Source organism: Dermochelys coriacea, chromosome 2, assembly GCF_009764565.3.
Source record: "Dermochelys coriacea isolate rDerCor1 chromosome 2, rDerCor1.pri.v4, whole genome shotgun sequence".
NCBI lineage: Eukaryota > Metazoa > Chordata > Testudines > Dermochelyidae > Dermochelys > Dermochelys coriacea.
This window is the reverse complement of record NC_050069.1, coordinates 254,482,539-254,496,667: the sequence shown is the minus strand read 5'-3', so window position 1 is coordinate 254,496,667 and position 14,129 is coordinate 254,482,539. Positions and strand designations below refer to the sequence as shown.

At 41.7% G+C, this 14,129-nt stretch overlaps 1 protein-coding gene across 5 annotated transcripts in view; it reads left to right on the top strand.

Moving 5' to 3' along the window:
• DPP6 (dipeptidyl peptidase like 6) overlaps window positions 1-14,129 on the top strand; it is an 868,888-nt gene that overhangs the window by 300,684 nt on the left and 554,075 nt on the right. Inside the window, exon 1 of one of the 5 annotated variants that reach the window (XM_043509657.1) lies at window positions 749-835. The exons of the other annotated variants lie outside the window; for them this stretch is intronic. Within the exon in view, the coding sequence (XP_043365592.1) occupies window positions 806-835 (30 nt within the window). The 5' untranslated portion in view covers window positions 749-805. Of the gene's footprint in view, window positions 1-748; window positions 836-14,129 lie in introns of those variants that run through there. 5 annotated transcript variants of the gene reach the window in all.

Here is a 14,129-nt window from a genome sequence, read left to right as displayed (position 1 = left end):
TTCCAGTCCTGAAAGACATTGAGCATCTCCTGCAAGGCATTGAACATCCTCAGTTTTTACTGAAATCAATGGGACCGGAGGGGACTTAACACCCAAAGAAACAAAAATGATTCTCGTGTAGTGGTAAAAGTTACTGTTTAAAAGTGTCACCATTTTATTCATATCTAATCGAGATGGTCAAAAAAGTGGGTTTTATTGTTGGAACATTGATTTTTTTCAGAAGAAATTCAAATACTGAAAACTTGGGCCAAAACCCAAAGTATTTTGATTTGGAAATACTGCCACGGGGACTCTTTGGAATTGTCATTCAGGTGCTTCATGCCCCCATTCTCTGCTGTGAGCCAGGTTTCCTGGTCAGACTACATCTTCCATGGTGTACCACAGTCTCTCCTCTTGAAGATGCAAAGCAGTGCATCATGGGAGATCCAGTCCATTGTGCCTCATGGGAGATGTAGCCCGGCCCCTAGAGTAGAACGGGACATGAGGCAACTGAACTGTAGCTCCCATGGGGCACCACAGCAGCATTTCCAAATCTAAACTTTCTGGGTTTTGACTGAAATATTTTGGTATTTAGAATTTCATTTTTTCCAATGAAAAATCGAAATTGTTTGCAGAAGAGACTTTTTGTGAAAAAAAATTATTCAATCCAGTTAATTCAATCAATTAACCCAATTTTCTGTCAAAAAAAGTTTCATTGGGGAATTTTCAACTAGCCTTAGTAACTACTATTTGTATCTCTCATCTGCAGACTTTACTGACAAGAAAAAGTCTACACTACCCTTAAAGCTGCAGAGCCAATATAGCTATGGACGATGATGCTGCATTATATTATAACGTATGTAGAACACACAAAATTGTTGTCTGCATTTCTAGTTTGTTATTTTACTGATGGCAGAATTTTTATTACTGGCAGTGATTTCAGAGGCAGGTAGAGCATAGCCTGATTTTCAGATCTCAGACTGAGTTTGCAACGATGAGAAAAATCATATTTTGACATGTAAGCTAAAGAAGTTTGATGTGGAACTCATTGAAACCTGATCCCATTGACCTTTATGGAAAGACTCATTGATTTCAGTAAGCTTGAGATCAGGCCCTGAGGGATGGTATGAAACACCACAATGCTACTTTAACAGATTCACTTTTTAGAATACAACATAATTTAACAGATTAAACTGCACAACAAAGGTGGTCCTATTTTTAGACAGCAGTATAGACTCTACAGGTACTTTTGGAAGAATTTGTGCAAAGAAAATGAGACAGAACAAATGGGAAAGTGTTTACTATAGAAGATGGCAGGCAATCTCAATAATTTTTTATTGGCATGCTAACTAATGAGCCTTCTAAAGAAAGAATGCTGTGTAAATCTGCTATTGCTATAAAAGATAATAAAGCAGGGAGAGCCATTGGGTCAGTCAAATTTCATATCTTCTACATTATGCAAGAATTTGAATGCAGAAACACTGCAAAATTCTGTGTCAGAGTAATAATAGATTCTGAAGAAGAACTGCAAGTACTTGTTAAATGCAATTTGAAATGCAGATATAGTGTACGTACAGAGGAGAGACATTAGAATTTCAAGTTGTGAAGCTTAAACTCTTGAGCTATCCTGGATCTTGCAGCAGTAATTTGTTTAAAATCTGGTGCAGAAGGTGAATACTGAAAGGTAGGGGAAGCATCTGACATAGTCCTGACCCTCCTGAGTTCACAGATTCTTTGAAGGCCCAGGTAGTTAAACAGGAAAATATTAATGTTGAACAGACTTGAAAGGGTTCAGCTGAGTTGAGATAAGTGTTTGAAAGTGTGGATACTTTTCTGAAACTTAGAATAATTATAACAATAATATGTTTTACTTGTGTAATTAGTTAGTATTCGTTCAGCATAGTCCAGATGGAAATTTCTATGTAGGTACTGAGAATTCTGTATTTTAGCGTCTATGGTGCTTTTCACCCAAGCATCTCAACGTGTTGTTCATGCATCATCTAAACTCCTTTGAGATTGGGAAGGATTATTAATTATTTCTCCCCTTTCATAAAAGGGGAAGCCGTGGTTAAGTACATTATCTAGGGTCACAAGGACAGTCTATGGCAGAACTGGGATTGTAACCCAAGTCTCTTAACTCCCAAAATATTAGATTGCACTGTTTCCTATCCCAATTATCCTGAGTCTCCTTCCACTATCATGCTAACATCCTCTTTCTCCTTATTGTGTATGTCTCTGACTGTCCGGGCTTCCTTCCTATATAATCTGCCCTGGCTCCTTCCACCTCTGCAACCAGCTCACTTACATATCTGGCCTTTCAGCCTCTCTGGGTGTGCTGATTTAAATTTTTGAACACATGGGGGTAACAAACCCAAAATGCACCGTGTGCCTGAGAGATCTGAGACAATACCATGGAATTGTACAGTTGTAACAAGAGTAATTAATGAGTAAAGAGTAGTTAATTGCCAGAAGCTGGAAATGGGTGACAGGGGATAGATCACTTGATGATTACCTGTTCTTTTCATTCCCTCTGAATCACCTGGCATTGGCCACTGTCAGAAGACAGGATACTGGGCTAGATGGACCTTTGATCTGACCCAGTATGGCTGTTCTTATGTTCTTAATGTACTTATTAATGGGAAAATACCACAGAGCCATGTTGTGATCAATGGAATAGAACATGGGTGTAATTCAGGGAGGAATTTGTTCTACAAGATATATGGAAAAATCTATGAGCCCACAGAGCCTGATCCAGAGCCTGTTGAAGTAAATGGGATTCTTTCCATTGACGGCTGTGGACTTTGGATCTGGCCCACACCTGACTAACTGTGACTGTAAATAAGCCCTGTAGGACAGAGGTTCCCGACCTTTTTATTGCTGTGTCCCCCTCAGGCAATTCATGTTCCTTGAACCCCCCAAGAACAGTATTTTTGCATAGAACAAGAGGGTCTGCTCCACAGCATTGGGAGCCCGGCCACAAAGCTCTTTGTGGGTGTTTATTGGACAGCAACTCCCCTGGGCAGGGGTTTCAGTCCCCCGTACCACTCCGGGCACTCTGGGCCTGGGGATGCAGCTCCCTTCATTGCCACCTTTGGGCAGCAACAACCACTGTGTCCCTGGAAACCAACTGCTGGGCAGTCAAGGGCGGTGCTTTGGCCCTGTCAGGCTGCAGCTCCAGAGCCTCCGCTGAGCAGGGCCAGCACTGCAGAGTTCAGCTGTGCCCTTCACCTAAGGTCCTGTGCAAGGGGTATCCCTAAGCATGTCACTGGGACTGGAGAGGGTTGGGGGGGGGATGATCTGAGCATGTTCGTGTCTCTGGGGATGTCTGCACTGCAGCTGGGAGGTCTGATTCCTGGAGCAGGTAGACAGACTTGCGTTAGCTCAGCTTGAGCTAGCACACTAAAAAGAGCAGTGTGGACGTTGCGACACAGGTGGTAGCATGGGTTAACCACTTGAGCTCAGACCCAGGGGGTTAGTGGCTAATCTGAGCCATGCGGCAAAGTCCACATTGCTATTTTTAAGCACACTAGCTCAAGCAGAGCTAGTGCGAGTCTGTCTACTCGCTCTGGGAATCACATCTCCTAGCTGCAATGTAGACAATACCCGGGAGGCAAACTAAGTATTAGAGACATGAATGAAAGTCCTGAAAGACAGCAGCAGAAACTTGACTGGTAGAAGAAATAGTTAGCCAGTCAGTGCAGGAATGTCTGCACTATTGGACATTGCTAATGCATAGTGACAAACCTAAATGGGAAACATTCTGAGGTGCATCATTCAGACAGAAGATGCTCATATTTAGGAGATTATTGTTGTGATTGTGTGCTCCACTTGCAACAATGTAAGAGATTCAGAGACCATATATGACTATCTTTGGAGGACTTGGCTGGCAAACACATGTTAAGTGAGACTGAAGAACATGGGGCAAAGAAAATTATGAGTATACTGAAAAAGAATAAATAGAATTAGAAACATTACCCAATAGTCATTGAAAACTGAACTTTTCACTGTAAGGATGTGGGGAAGAAAATATTATATATTGTTGTATTTGTGGACATATGCAAATCTTTGAGCAAAAAGGGCTGCTAACAAATCTCCAGCATTATAATACATGAATGTAAAAAAGTAAATGAATGATGGGTGGGAAGTTGGCTCAATTGAATTAGGAGTTGACCTACTAGAAAATGAGGCACCAGCAATAAAATAAACAATGTAGCATAATTACAGTTGTGACCTTCTGTAATTAACCAAATTACTGCTTAAGATCTTAGTTGATTTATTGTACATTTTTTAGCAATCGTTTTTCTCCTTCCCCAGAAACAACAACATTCGTAGATTTAGAGAGAACTAGAAATGGAAAAGATAAGTTAGATCCTCTAGTCCATAGATCTGACTGCCATGCAGCCTTAGTACTTTGTCCAGTTGTTCTGTGAATATACTCATGTAGTGAAGGATTGTTTCTTGTGTCATTCTCACTGTGAGACTGTTCTGCAGCCTAATTGATCTTGCCCTTTATTAACATTTTTGCTTCTATTCAGCTTATATTAGTATTTGCTCAATTTCATCCCATTACTACTTTTTATACTTTCTTTTACCACTCAAATTCAGTATTATCCCTCCTTTAAATATGCATGATCACTTGGTTCTCCTTAATCATTGTTTTCTCAAGCTCTAGAACTGAGTAGGGTTAAATTCTGCTGTCCTTGTTCATGTAGAGAGACAGAGTAGGAGTGGTAATATCTTCTATTCCAGTGGTTCTCAACCAGGGGTATGTGTACCCCTGGGGGTACACAGAGGTTTTGAGGGGGGTACATCAACTCATCTAGATATTTGCCTAGTTTTACAGCAGGCTACATAAAAAGCACTAGCAAAGTCAGTACAAACTAAAATTTCATACAGACAATGACTGATTTATACTGCTCTATATACTATACACTGAAATGTAAGTACAATATTTATATTCCATTTGATTTATTTTATAATTATATTGTAAAAATGAGAAAGTCAACAATTGTTCGGTAATAATGTGCTGTGACATTTTTTTGTATTTTTATGTCTGATGTTGTAAGCAAGTATTTTTTAAGTGAGGTGAAACTTGAAGTACGCAAGAGAAATCAGACTCCTGAAAAGGGGTACACTAGTTTGGTGCAAATATGGATGATTTGCAGTTTTGCACCCAAACCATGCAAAACTCATGCAATTACTAGACTGTTTTGCCTGGAGTTCACTGTGAAATTATGGATTCATTGGAACCTCAAACTCAGAGAAACTCCTGTGTGCCATTGTAACAGTGGAAGCAATTCATAGACTAAAAGAGACTGGGTTTCAGCAAACCTCCTACCACACATATGGGGGCCACATGGAATCTTGAGAAGGCTGTTAACAAGTGCAGTAACAGGGAGGAAAATAGAAACAGCTACTGTAGCTAATAGCTAACTGAGATCACACTTGTAGCCAATAAATGACTCACAGATACATGAAGAGGATACTTTCACACATCTGTTGAGCTCCTGTTTTTTTGTCTCAGATCAGAAGTTTAAACAGTTTTCAGAAATCTGCCATTAATGATATGGCTGATAAAAAGTCATTTAAAAATCACTCTTAAGGGGTTGTCGGAAGTAAAATTCAAGAGACTGACAGCTATACCAATAAATCAGCTGAAATAAAATCATTATATGTGTGTATGTATAAATAAAAATGCACACACGAGACATATACAAGAAACCAACTGATATAACCAAGATGCAAACAGCCAAACTTATATAAGTAACAAACACATAACCAGCTGAAAAAATAACTGTTAATTTTAAAGAGGAATTAAGTATATTCAAAGGGTTAGTACTCAAATATTAGTGAGTGGTAATTCCAGGGACTCTGAATAAAGAGATTCTGAACATACAGGAGATATAGTTGAGAAAGAAAAAAAGTTAATGGCTGATCTTAATGGCTCAGATAATAGAACTGACTGTTAATATACCGAGAGATAGTATAGAGTGATCAGGATAAAACAAGAATAAGAAATACAAGTAACACTGCCTTATGAAAGACCAGACAAGTAATAGAAAATAAATGCATTGAAGTTTCATGAAAGTGATTGACTAATTTGAAACATTTTCTCAAAAGAGAATTTAACATTCATTGTAAATTGAAGATTTCCAGACATCTCATACTTAAAGGGAGAGTAAGTGACAAGGGGACTTACTTAGTATGAAGAAGTGATGTACTTAAGGCATCAGACTAGGAGTCAGGAGACCTGGGTTCTATTCCCTAACTCTGCTACAGACTTCCAGTGTGACCTTGGGGGTGGGGGGAGACACTTATTCTGTGCCTCAGTGTCCTGTCTTTTCATTGCCTCTTTTGGGGATGACTTGTGCCCCTGAGGGTGCAGAGAGGCAGTGATCTCTGAATCTTGGATGTGGAAGGCAAATCACAGTAGAGCCAGAAGCCAAATAAAATGTAAAAGACTTTGCTTGGAATTAAATATTTTACCCACATGAATAAAACATTGAACAGCTATATGGGGAAGCGTCCCTGATCTTTCTGACAGGCCAAGTAATTTTTCTGCTAATCTCATGGCTGGTCCTCCAGAGCTGAGGGCTATCACCTGCCCTAAGGAACTCAGAAGGTAACATTGTGAATGATAATAGTATGATTTTTGAAGGAATTGCTACCTTTTATGCAAGCACATCCCTCTGAGGTCTTAAGTCTCATTTTCAAATGCAGTCCTTCTTAGATAAGCTACTTCTGCCAAACTTCCAAATTCATTCAGAAGATTTAATTGAACCTCTCCCCCTTGTGAGGAGGTGCTACACATATGCAAAGACTTCCATAATAATACATCCCCATGTCTAGATAGCCCCCCCCTCTGATTGCTACAAAAATTAGGACTGTTACTACCTGCACAACTGGATGCACTACATAGCCATATCTCCCCTTCTTTTAATTTACTTAAAACTGGGACAGTAGCACATAGCTCTGTAGTGCTGAAGAAATCTAAAGACCTGTTGGCCTGATCTTCCTGCAGAGCAAGATTTAAATTATCAAGTGTCCAATAATTCCCTCAGCTGGCCTATTTAGAGCCAGGCCCCATTTTTTCCCCCTCTCAGACTCATAGTAGTCAAGATATACAACTCTGTTGTGACAAATAAAGGCAATTCTTTCTTGGAGCTGCTGGATACAGACATACCCTGTAGTTCTTGCTGGCACTCTGACTCCCAAACTAAGAGCTTGTCCTGCAACATGAGGGCTTACAGGGCCTCCCTAAGTCCTGTCCTGGATTTAGCAATCATGGAATGGACTGTCAACTAGACCATGGGTTCTCAAACTGTGGTACATGTACTCCTGTGAGTATGCAAGACATCTCGGGGGAGGGGGTACGTGGGAGAAATTGTGTAATGGTGGATTTTATGTATTAATTATTTTATTTATTGCACTTTCATAATAGGCTACTCAGATGAAGCTTTCAAACTCTGTGGAAATTTGGTACATCTTGAAGTAAATTAATTACCACATTTTATACAACAGTGAGAACACAGATACATTGACGTACAGAGCCCTCACTTCCAATCACTGTACAGCACGGGTTCAGTTGCCCAACAACTGTCCAGTCTAATTGAGCTCAGAATTTAGGGGACTTGGGAGCAGGTTTTTTTTGGTTGTATACCTCGCACTATAACTATAGCCATCTGTCTATATTTCACTGTTATGTACAGATAAAGACAGGTAGTGTTAAGCAGAACACTCAAAGTGTTAGTGATGAGAAGGAGAAGGGTACATGGCCAGCTGGTAGATCTGTAAGTGGGTACTCAATGAGAAAACTTTGGGAACCTTGAACTAGACTGTAGGTCCTAATAGCAAAATATATCTCTGTGCAGAGATTGAGGGTTACAGTTCAGGCCTATGTCTATTTAATATCAATGTAATGGACTTTCCCAAGCTGTCAATAAGGCACCCTACCATTATTTAATCATAATATTAGAATAGAGGTGCACAGACAGTTTCAAAGAGACAAGCTAGCTAGTAATTAGTCTTTTTAATCATTCTGCTTGTATATTAAATAGATTATTTTTCAACCATCTCAAAAGGAATGTAAACAGAAAGTGATAAAATTGGCCTATAATAGTTTTGATTTTATCTTTAAAAAAATCCATAACTTTTCAGAGGACTCAGCAGAGATTACCTTCTCTTTTCTCCCCCCACTATTCATTGCATTCAAAATGGAATTAATGATTTTCTTAAAAGCCTATTCCCTACTGAAATGAATTTAGAAGAATCATCTGCCCTGACAAAATAGGCAGAATTTCTCTAAAACAAGCCTTGTATTTTTTCCTGACTAATGAACTGATCCTTGAACTTGGATGACCTGCACAAGTGCTTCAGCTTGAAAGGTAGTTTTCATCACTCAGAAATTTCAGTATGAGCTTTCCAGCTATGTAAGCAAGGACATTTTTATGAATGTGCATAGCACCACAGATAAATGATTAATTGTCCCATATGGGATTTATTATAGTCTTGAACTCACTGAATGTGACTGGTAACTATAGTTGAAGAGGGATGAGGTTTTGATGGAGACAACAGGGGAAAAGAGAAGAAAAGAAAAGGAAAAAAAAAAAAAAGGTGGCTTATATATAATATGCCATATTGTTATCTCTTACTCTAAGCAGTAGAGAAGATTGTGGTATCTCAGATACCTGTGGTGACTCATAGTAGAAGCTGACTTTTTAGTGGTGACTATTGGGTGTGTTATCTCTTACTCTAAGCAGTAGAGAAGATTGTGGTATCTCAGATACCTGTGGTGACTCATAGTAGAAGCTGACTTTTTAGTGGTGACTATTGGGTGTTTATTTGATCAGCCACTCACATTTTCTCACATTCAAATCTCTGACTAACATCTACATGTACAGTAGCTTTTAGAGGCTTCAGTCCAAAAAGGAAATTTGTTCAGCAACTTATAAGTAAGGCTAAGATTTAGTCACAGGTATTTTTAGTAAAAAAGTCATGGACAGATCATGGGCAATAAACAAACATTAATGGCTTGTGACCTGTCCATGACTTTTACTATATAAATACCCCTGACCAAAACTTAACAGCTCCTGTGACCCTGGGGTGCTGCTGCTCTGGGAGACCCCAGGACACCGCTGCTCTGGGGGGCCCCCTGAGGGCCGATGACTAGCCTCTGCACTGGCCATGGGGGCTGAGTGCCCCCAGCCACCCGCTGCTCCAAGGTCCTGGGGAGCATTGCTCAGGTGATCCCCAGGACCGCTGCTTGGGTGCTCCCCTGGGCCAGCCTCCCCAGGACGGCTGCTCAGGGGCTGCCCTGGAGCCAGCCATAGTGGCCACTGCTCAGAGGCCGCTCTTGGGACCACTACTTGGGCGCTCCCCAGGGGCAGCTGCCTGGGCCGCCTGAGCAGTAGCCAATGCAGGCTGGTTCTGGGGACCACCTGAGCGGCTGTCCCCAGGGCTGCTCCAGCAGCAGCTGGTGTGGCTGGCCATAGGACACCCAGCAGCTGGCCCTGTGGTCAGCTGCACCAGCCACTGCAGCTGCGAAAGTCTTGGAAATTGTGGAAAGTCATGGAATCTGTGACTTCCGCGACCTCCGTGACAGAATTGCAGCCTTAGTTATAAGGCCTAGAAAATCAGCTTATCATGAAAGTGCACAGCTGTGATGATAACATCACACTGCTGGACTCTGAACTGTATGGAACATAGTGTTTTTCCATTTAGCCATTTACTGTGTTCTGTTGTTTTGCTATCCTTACCTATATTGGTTCCCATTCTGTTGCATTCACTGTGAAGCTGGGAGTAGAACTATACGAATCTGTCATTATGAAACGCAGATATCTGCCTCCTTTTTGGTTTTGCAACCAGACCCAAATGGGGCCCAGTTTCACCAGAACCACTTCTGAAAAGTTCATCTGAAACTAGGCTCCTCCTGTGCTACACAATGTCCCTCCCTTCCAGACACCATGGGCACATTGTTTAGGTGACTTGCCCAAGGTCATCAGGGCATTTGTGGCAGAGTCCGGAATTGAGCCCCATCTCCTGATTTTCACAAGACCATCCATCTTATTTCTATTTGTTATCTCTCTTGCTCCCAAACATCTCTTGCTTCCGGCCTTTCCTTTACAGGTCTCCTAGTTTTCTCAGGCCAAAGGCATACATTTGAGAAGCTCTCCATATACCTCTGCTGTTGGTTCCTTACTACCCTTTCCTCTTCTTCCATGATTCAACTTACTTTCAACATGGGAACAGCCATTAGAGATGAAAGGATGAAATGAAACATGAAACTCCAACTTTTTGGCTCCATATGGAGATTGTGAACCTTCTGTAAAAGTGTGGCATATGTCTGGAAAGTGTGCTATTCCCTTTATCCTGTGTTACTTTTCATCCATTTGTATGGATAATCTACAACACTTCGTCAAAATATTTCATTCAGTGCAGAGAACAGACACTTAACATTCAGGTAAGATTAAACAGTAAAGATCTACAAGTCACACTTCACAACAGGGAGATAAAAGTCTCCTGGCTGCTATTCCCATGCTCAGTGCATGCACCCTCACAAGACTGGGTACAATCTGATCACTCTCCATTGTGAGGCAGAAGAAGAATTCTGTCAAATGTAAATTGGTTATATGAGAGACATGATGGCAAAAAAAGAAGGAGAACTCTAATTTGAGCAACACACAATAGCGCTATCTACCTCTGCTCCAGCTTTCCTAGCGTTGGGCTACGTTGTTCCTGGCATTCACATGGGTGCACAGGGAGGGTTGAAAGAGTCTTTCCCCTACCCCTATATTCTGAGCTCCTTTCTCAAGATGTCAGGGAGAATTGCAGACCCTGCTTTTGGTGGAGTGCAGGGACTGCTCTCTACATGTGCAGTCTACCCATTTCCCTTGCATAGCCGGGAGCACAGAGAGAGGTTGAACCTCTGTAGCCACAGTCTTTCTCCCATCTGTATCTGGGGTGGCACAGCTTTGTATCATAATCTTGTCAGAGCTCTGCCTTCATAGCACTGTCAAGCCCTTTGCAATTTAAATATATAGCAAACTGCGTTTAAGTAGTAATACAGAAATAATCAGTTCTCTAACCCAGCCCAAGCTAAGGGGGACCAAACAAGACCAAAAATGGGCTTAGAAGTTGCCCTCTGTGGTTTTGAATGCACTTGTGGCATTTATTTTAAAGGGCTGAAAAGCATTTCAAGTTCCAAACCAAGATGATCATTATGATTTTATGTGATATTTTTCTGTAAAAGTTACAGGGATCCTCATTTGCCTTTCAATGATCTTAGCTGGCAGAACAACAAATCTACTTTTTATGCTTTTTCAGGCCTTGTTCAACTGATGACAATGAATGGGGTGAAATTATGTATTTCCTGTTTTTGGTGGTGGCTTTTAACAGTTCATATAATTTCTTGACTTGTAGCAGGGTTGCTCTACCAGAAACTGAGGCAATTTGCCAAAGGCTAATGATTTAGTTTCCTTAGCCAGATCCTGAGCTTTAAAGGAACTAATAAATTATTACATCACTAATCTCTAAAATGCTTACAAAGCCTCCCATCTAACCGCATCAGTACTTTAAGCCTGATATTCTTTTGTTCATGTTTCTGTTCCATTTTGTTTGGAATCAATACATTAATGTAAGTACTGAACAACTACTGGATTATATGACCCAGATAATTTTGCACAGCTTGCTACCATAAGGATTTATAAACAGAACTACATGATGGAGAGGCATATAGGAAACCGCAGGTTTCATTAGAGGAGAATGCTGGGGCTATGATCTGCCATTAAGCTTGATGCTCAATCAAAATGTTTTTAAGTGGGAACAGAGCCTAACATTCTGGACACTGCTGGTGTTTTTCTGCTGCTCCAAGCAGACTTGGGACACTAAGCTCTCAATTTTCAAAAGTAATGAGTGATTTTGGGTGCCTCAGTTTTTAGGTCCCCAACTTGAGAGAGTGGAAAGGAGCCTAAGCCATTTTTATAATGTGCCCTTCTCTCTCTACACCCCTTCCTCCAAGCACCAGCTGTCATGATTGGGGCTTACCAGAGAACCTTTCAATGCCTTATAGGATGCTGAATGTAATTATAAAACATTGCATTTATATAGCATTATCCCATCAGAGGATCTTGAAAAAAAATGAAAGAAGTTTAGTCTCCCAGTGCCTCTATATGAAGGTATGTTATTCTACAGATGAGGAAACGGGCATGGAGATGTTGAGTGGTTGGGTCAATGACACATGAAGTTGGTGGGAACTGCAGGTGCTGGGCAGTTGTGAAAATCAGCCCCCTTTTAGGGAAACTAAAGTTGGCTGTAGGAGCCTAACTTTAGATCCCCTCCTTGTTTTCTGAAATGTAGTGGTGTGAAACCCACCGTTTGCAAAACAGCATTCACACAGAAAAAAAAATCCTTTTCTTTTTAACAAAACAGCCTCAGTTGGGGTTTGTGGCTCTCGCCTATCTAAATTGTTGTATTAACGTAGGAATCGCCAGATTGGAATGCCATAAACTAATGTTCTATTGGGTCCAATGTTGTTTCTAACAGCGACTCACACGAGGTATTTCAGGGGATTAAGTGCTTTAGGGGAGGAAGAGGGAGCTCCCTAACTAAGTGTCCATCCACTAACTTGATCATTGGGCCACTGCTATCAAAAAATCTAGTAATAGACAGAGCCCACCAACACTTCTGCTTCTCTAGTAAACAGCACAAAGAAATATATTTCCCTGGGGAACTTCAGTATCTTACATCCACTTCTATGCACAGGTATCCTCCCTCCTCTCATGAGCACATCCATGCACATACACCCAACTCTTATCCTCTAAATGCAAGCAGTCCAGAAGACTCCACCAACCTGAAAACTTGCTATGGCGACTAGGGTATGTCTACACTGCAGTTAGACACCTGTGGCTGGCCAGTGCCAGCTGACTCGGGCTAATGGGGCTCCGGCAGTGCAGTTGTTTAATTGTGGTGTAGACATTCCAGCTCTGGCTGCAGCCTGAACTCTGGGACCCTCCCACGGTACATCTAAATGGCAAGCAGAAACAGGCAGCAGCAAGTCTTAGAGCCCAGGTCTGCAGACTTGGGCTCGCGCTGTGGTGCAAAAAATTGCTGTGTTGACATTCGGGCTTGGGCTCTGAAGCCCAGGAATGTGGGTGGGAAATGATGACATAGCTATTGTAGCATCGTGGTGCAAACCTAAATCTGTAGACCTGGACTCTGAGGCAACGTGTCCACTTCACACGTGCGGTGGCATGTAAGGTATGTGTAGCTAAGTGCTGCCGTGAAAAGCATGCTTAGTCCACTCTGTGGTGTGTGGCTACATGTCAGTGAAAGGCTCTGATGGGTGGGGGCAGCACAGAAAGAGTCCAGCAGCAAGATGCTACACTGCTAAAACTAGCAGAGTGGATGTCGGGGAGGCACGTCTTGGATGTGTAGAGAGCTGTGTAGGGTGCATACCCACAAGGTACAGGTGTACCTTAACTCTACTCACCTGCGCCGTACCTCACTGTCTACACTGCTATTTACACCCTTGCTAGTGGGGACGGGTAGTGTTTGTACTCCACACATCACCGAAAGGAGTGTGCAGTGCTGATGTACCTTCAGTGACAAAGCTAACATTTTTAGAAGGATGGGAGGAGGAACTCAAAGGGTTAGCATCCAAACCAGTTAAGGCCTGGGGACATATTTCATTATATCCCTCTTCTTACCTCCCACTCCGGTCTAGGCAGTAAAATACATCTAGCAGAGTATAGGTGGTTATGGTAATAGAGGAAGTAGTGTTTTACCTCTAAATAGTCATCTCAGAATGATCCAGCTCAGTAATGATCAATAGTTGTTAGTGTTAGATGGCTGTGACATGGGTTGGTTGTGTCGCTAATGGGATGATGGCGAACATCGCACAAAACACTGTCTGAATTAGCAGCCTCCTTAGAAGTTTCAGCCAAAAAACCAAAGTCCCAATACACATTGATAGTGACTGGGCTTATATCTCATTTATACAGTGTGTTACTCAAGTTCAGATGCAGGGATGTGTTGCCGGCACGAGAGTGCCCGAGGCAAGCAACAGCTGGATTCGTTGCCTGGTGTGCGTTGCCCAATAATCACAACGGGGTGGAGAAGTAGAAAAGTTTGAGGCTTCAAGCAGTACAGGGAGA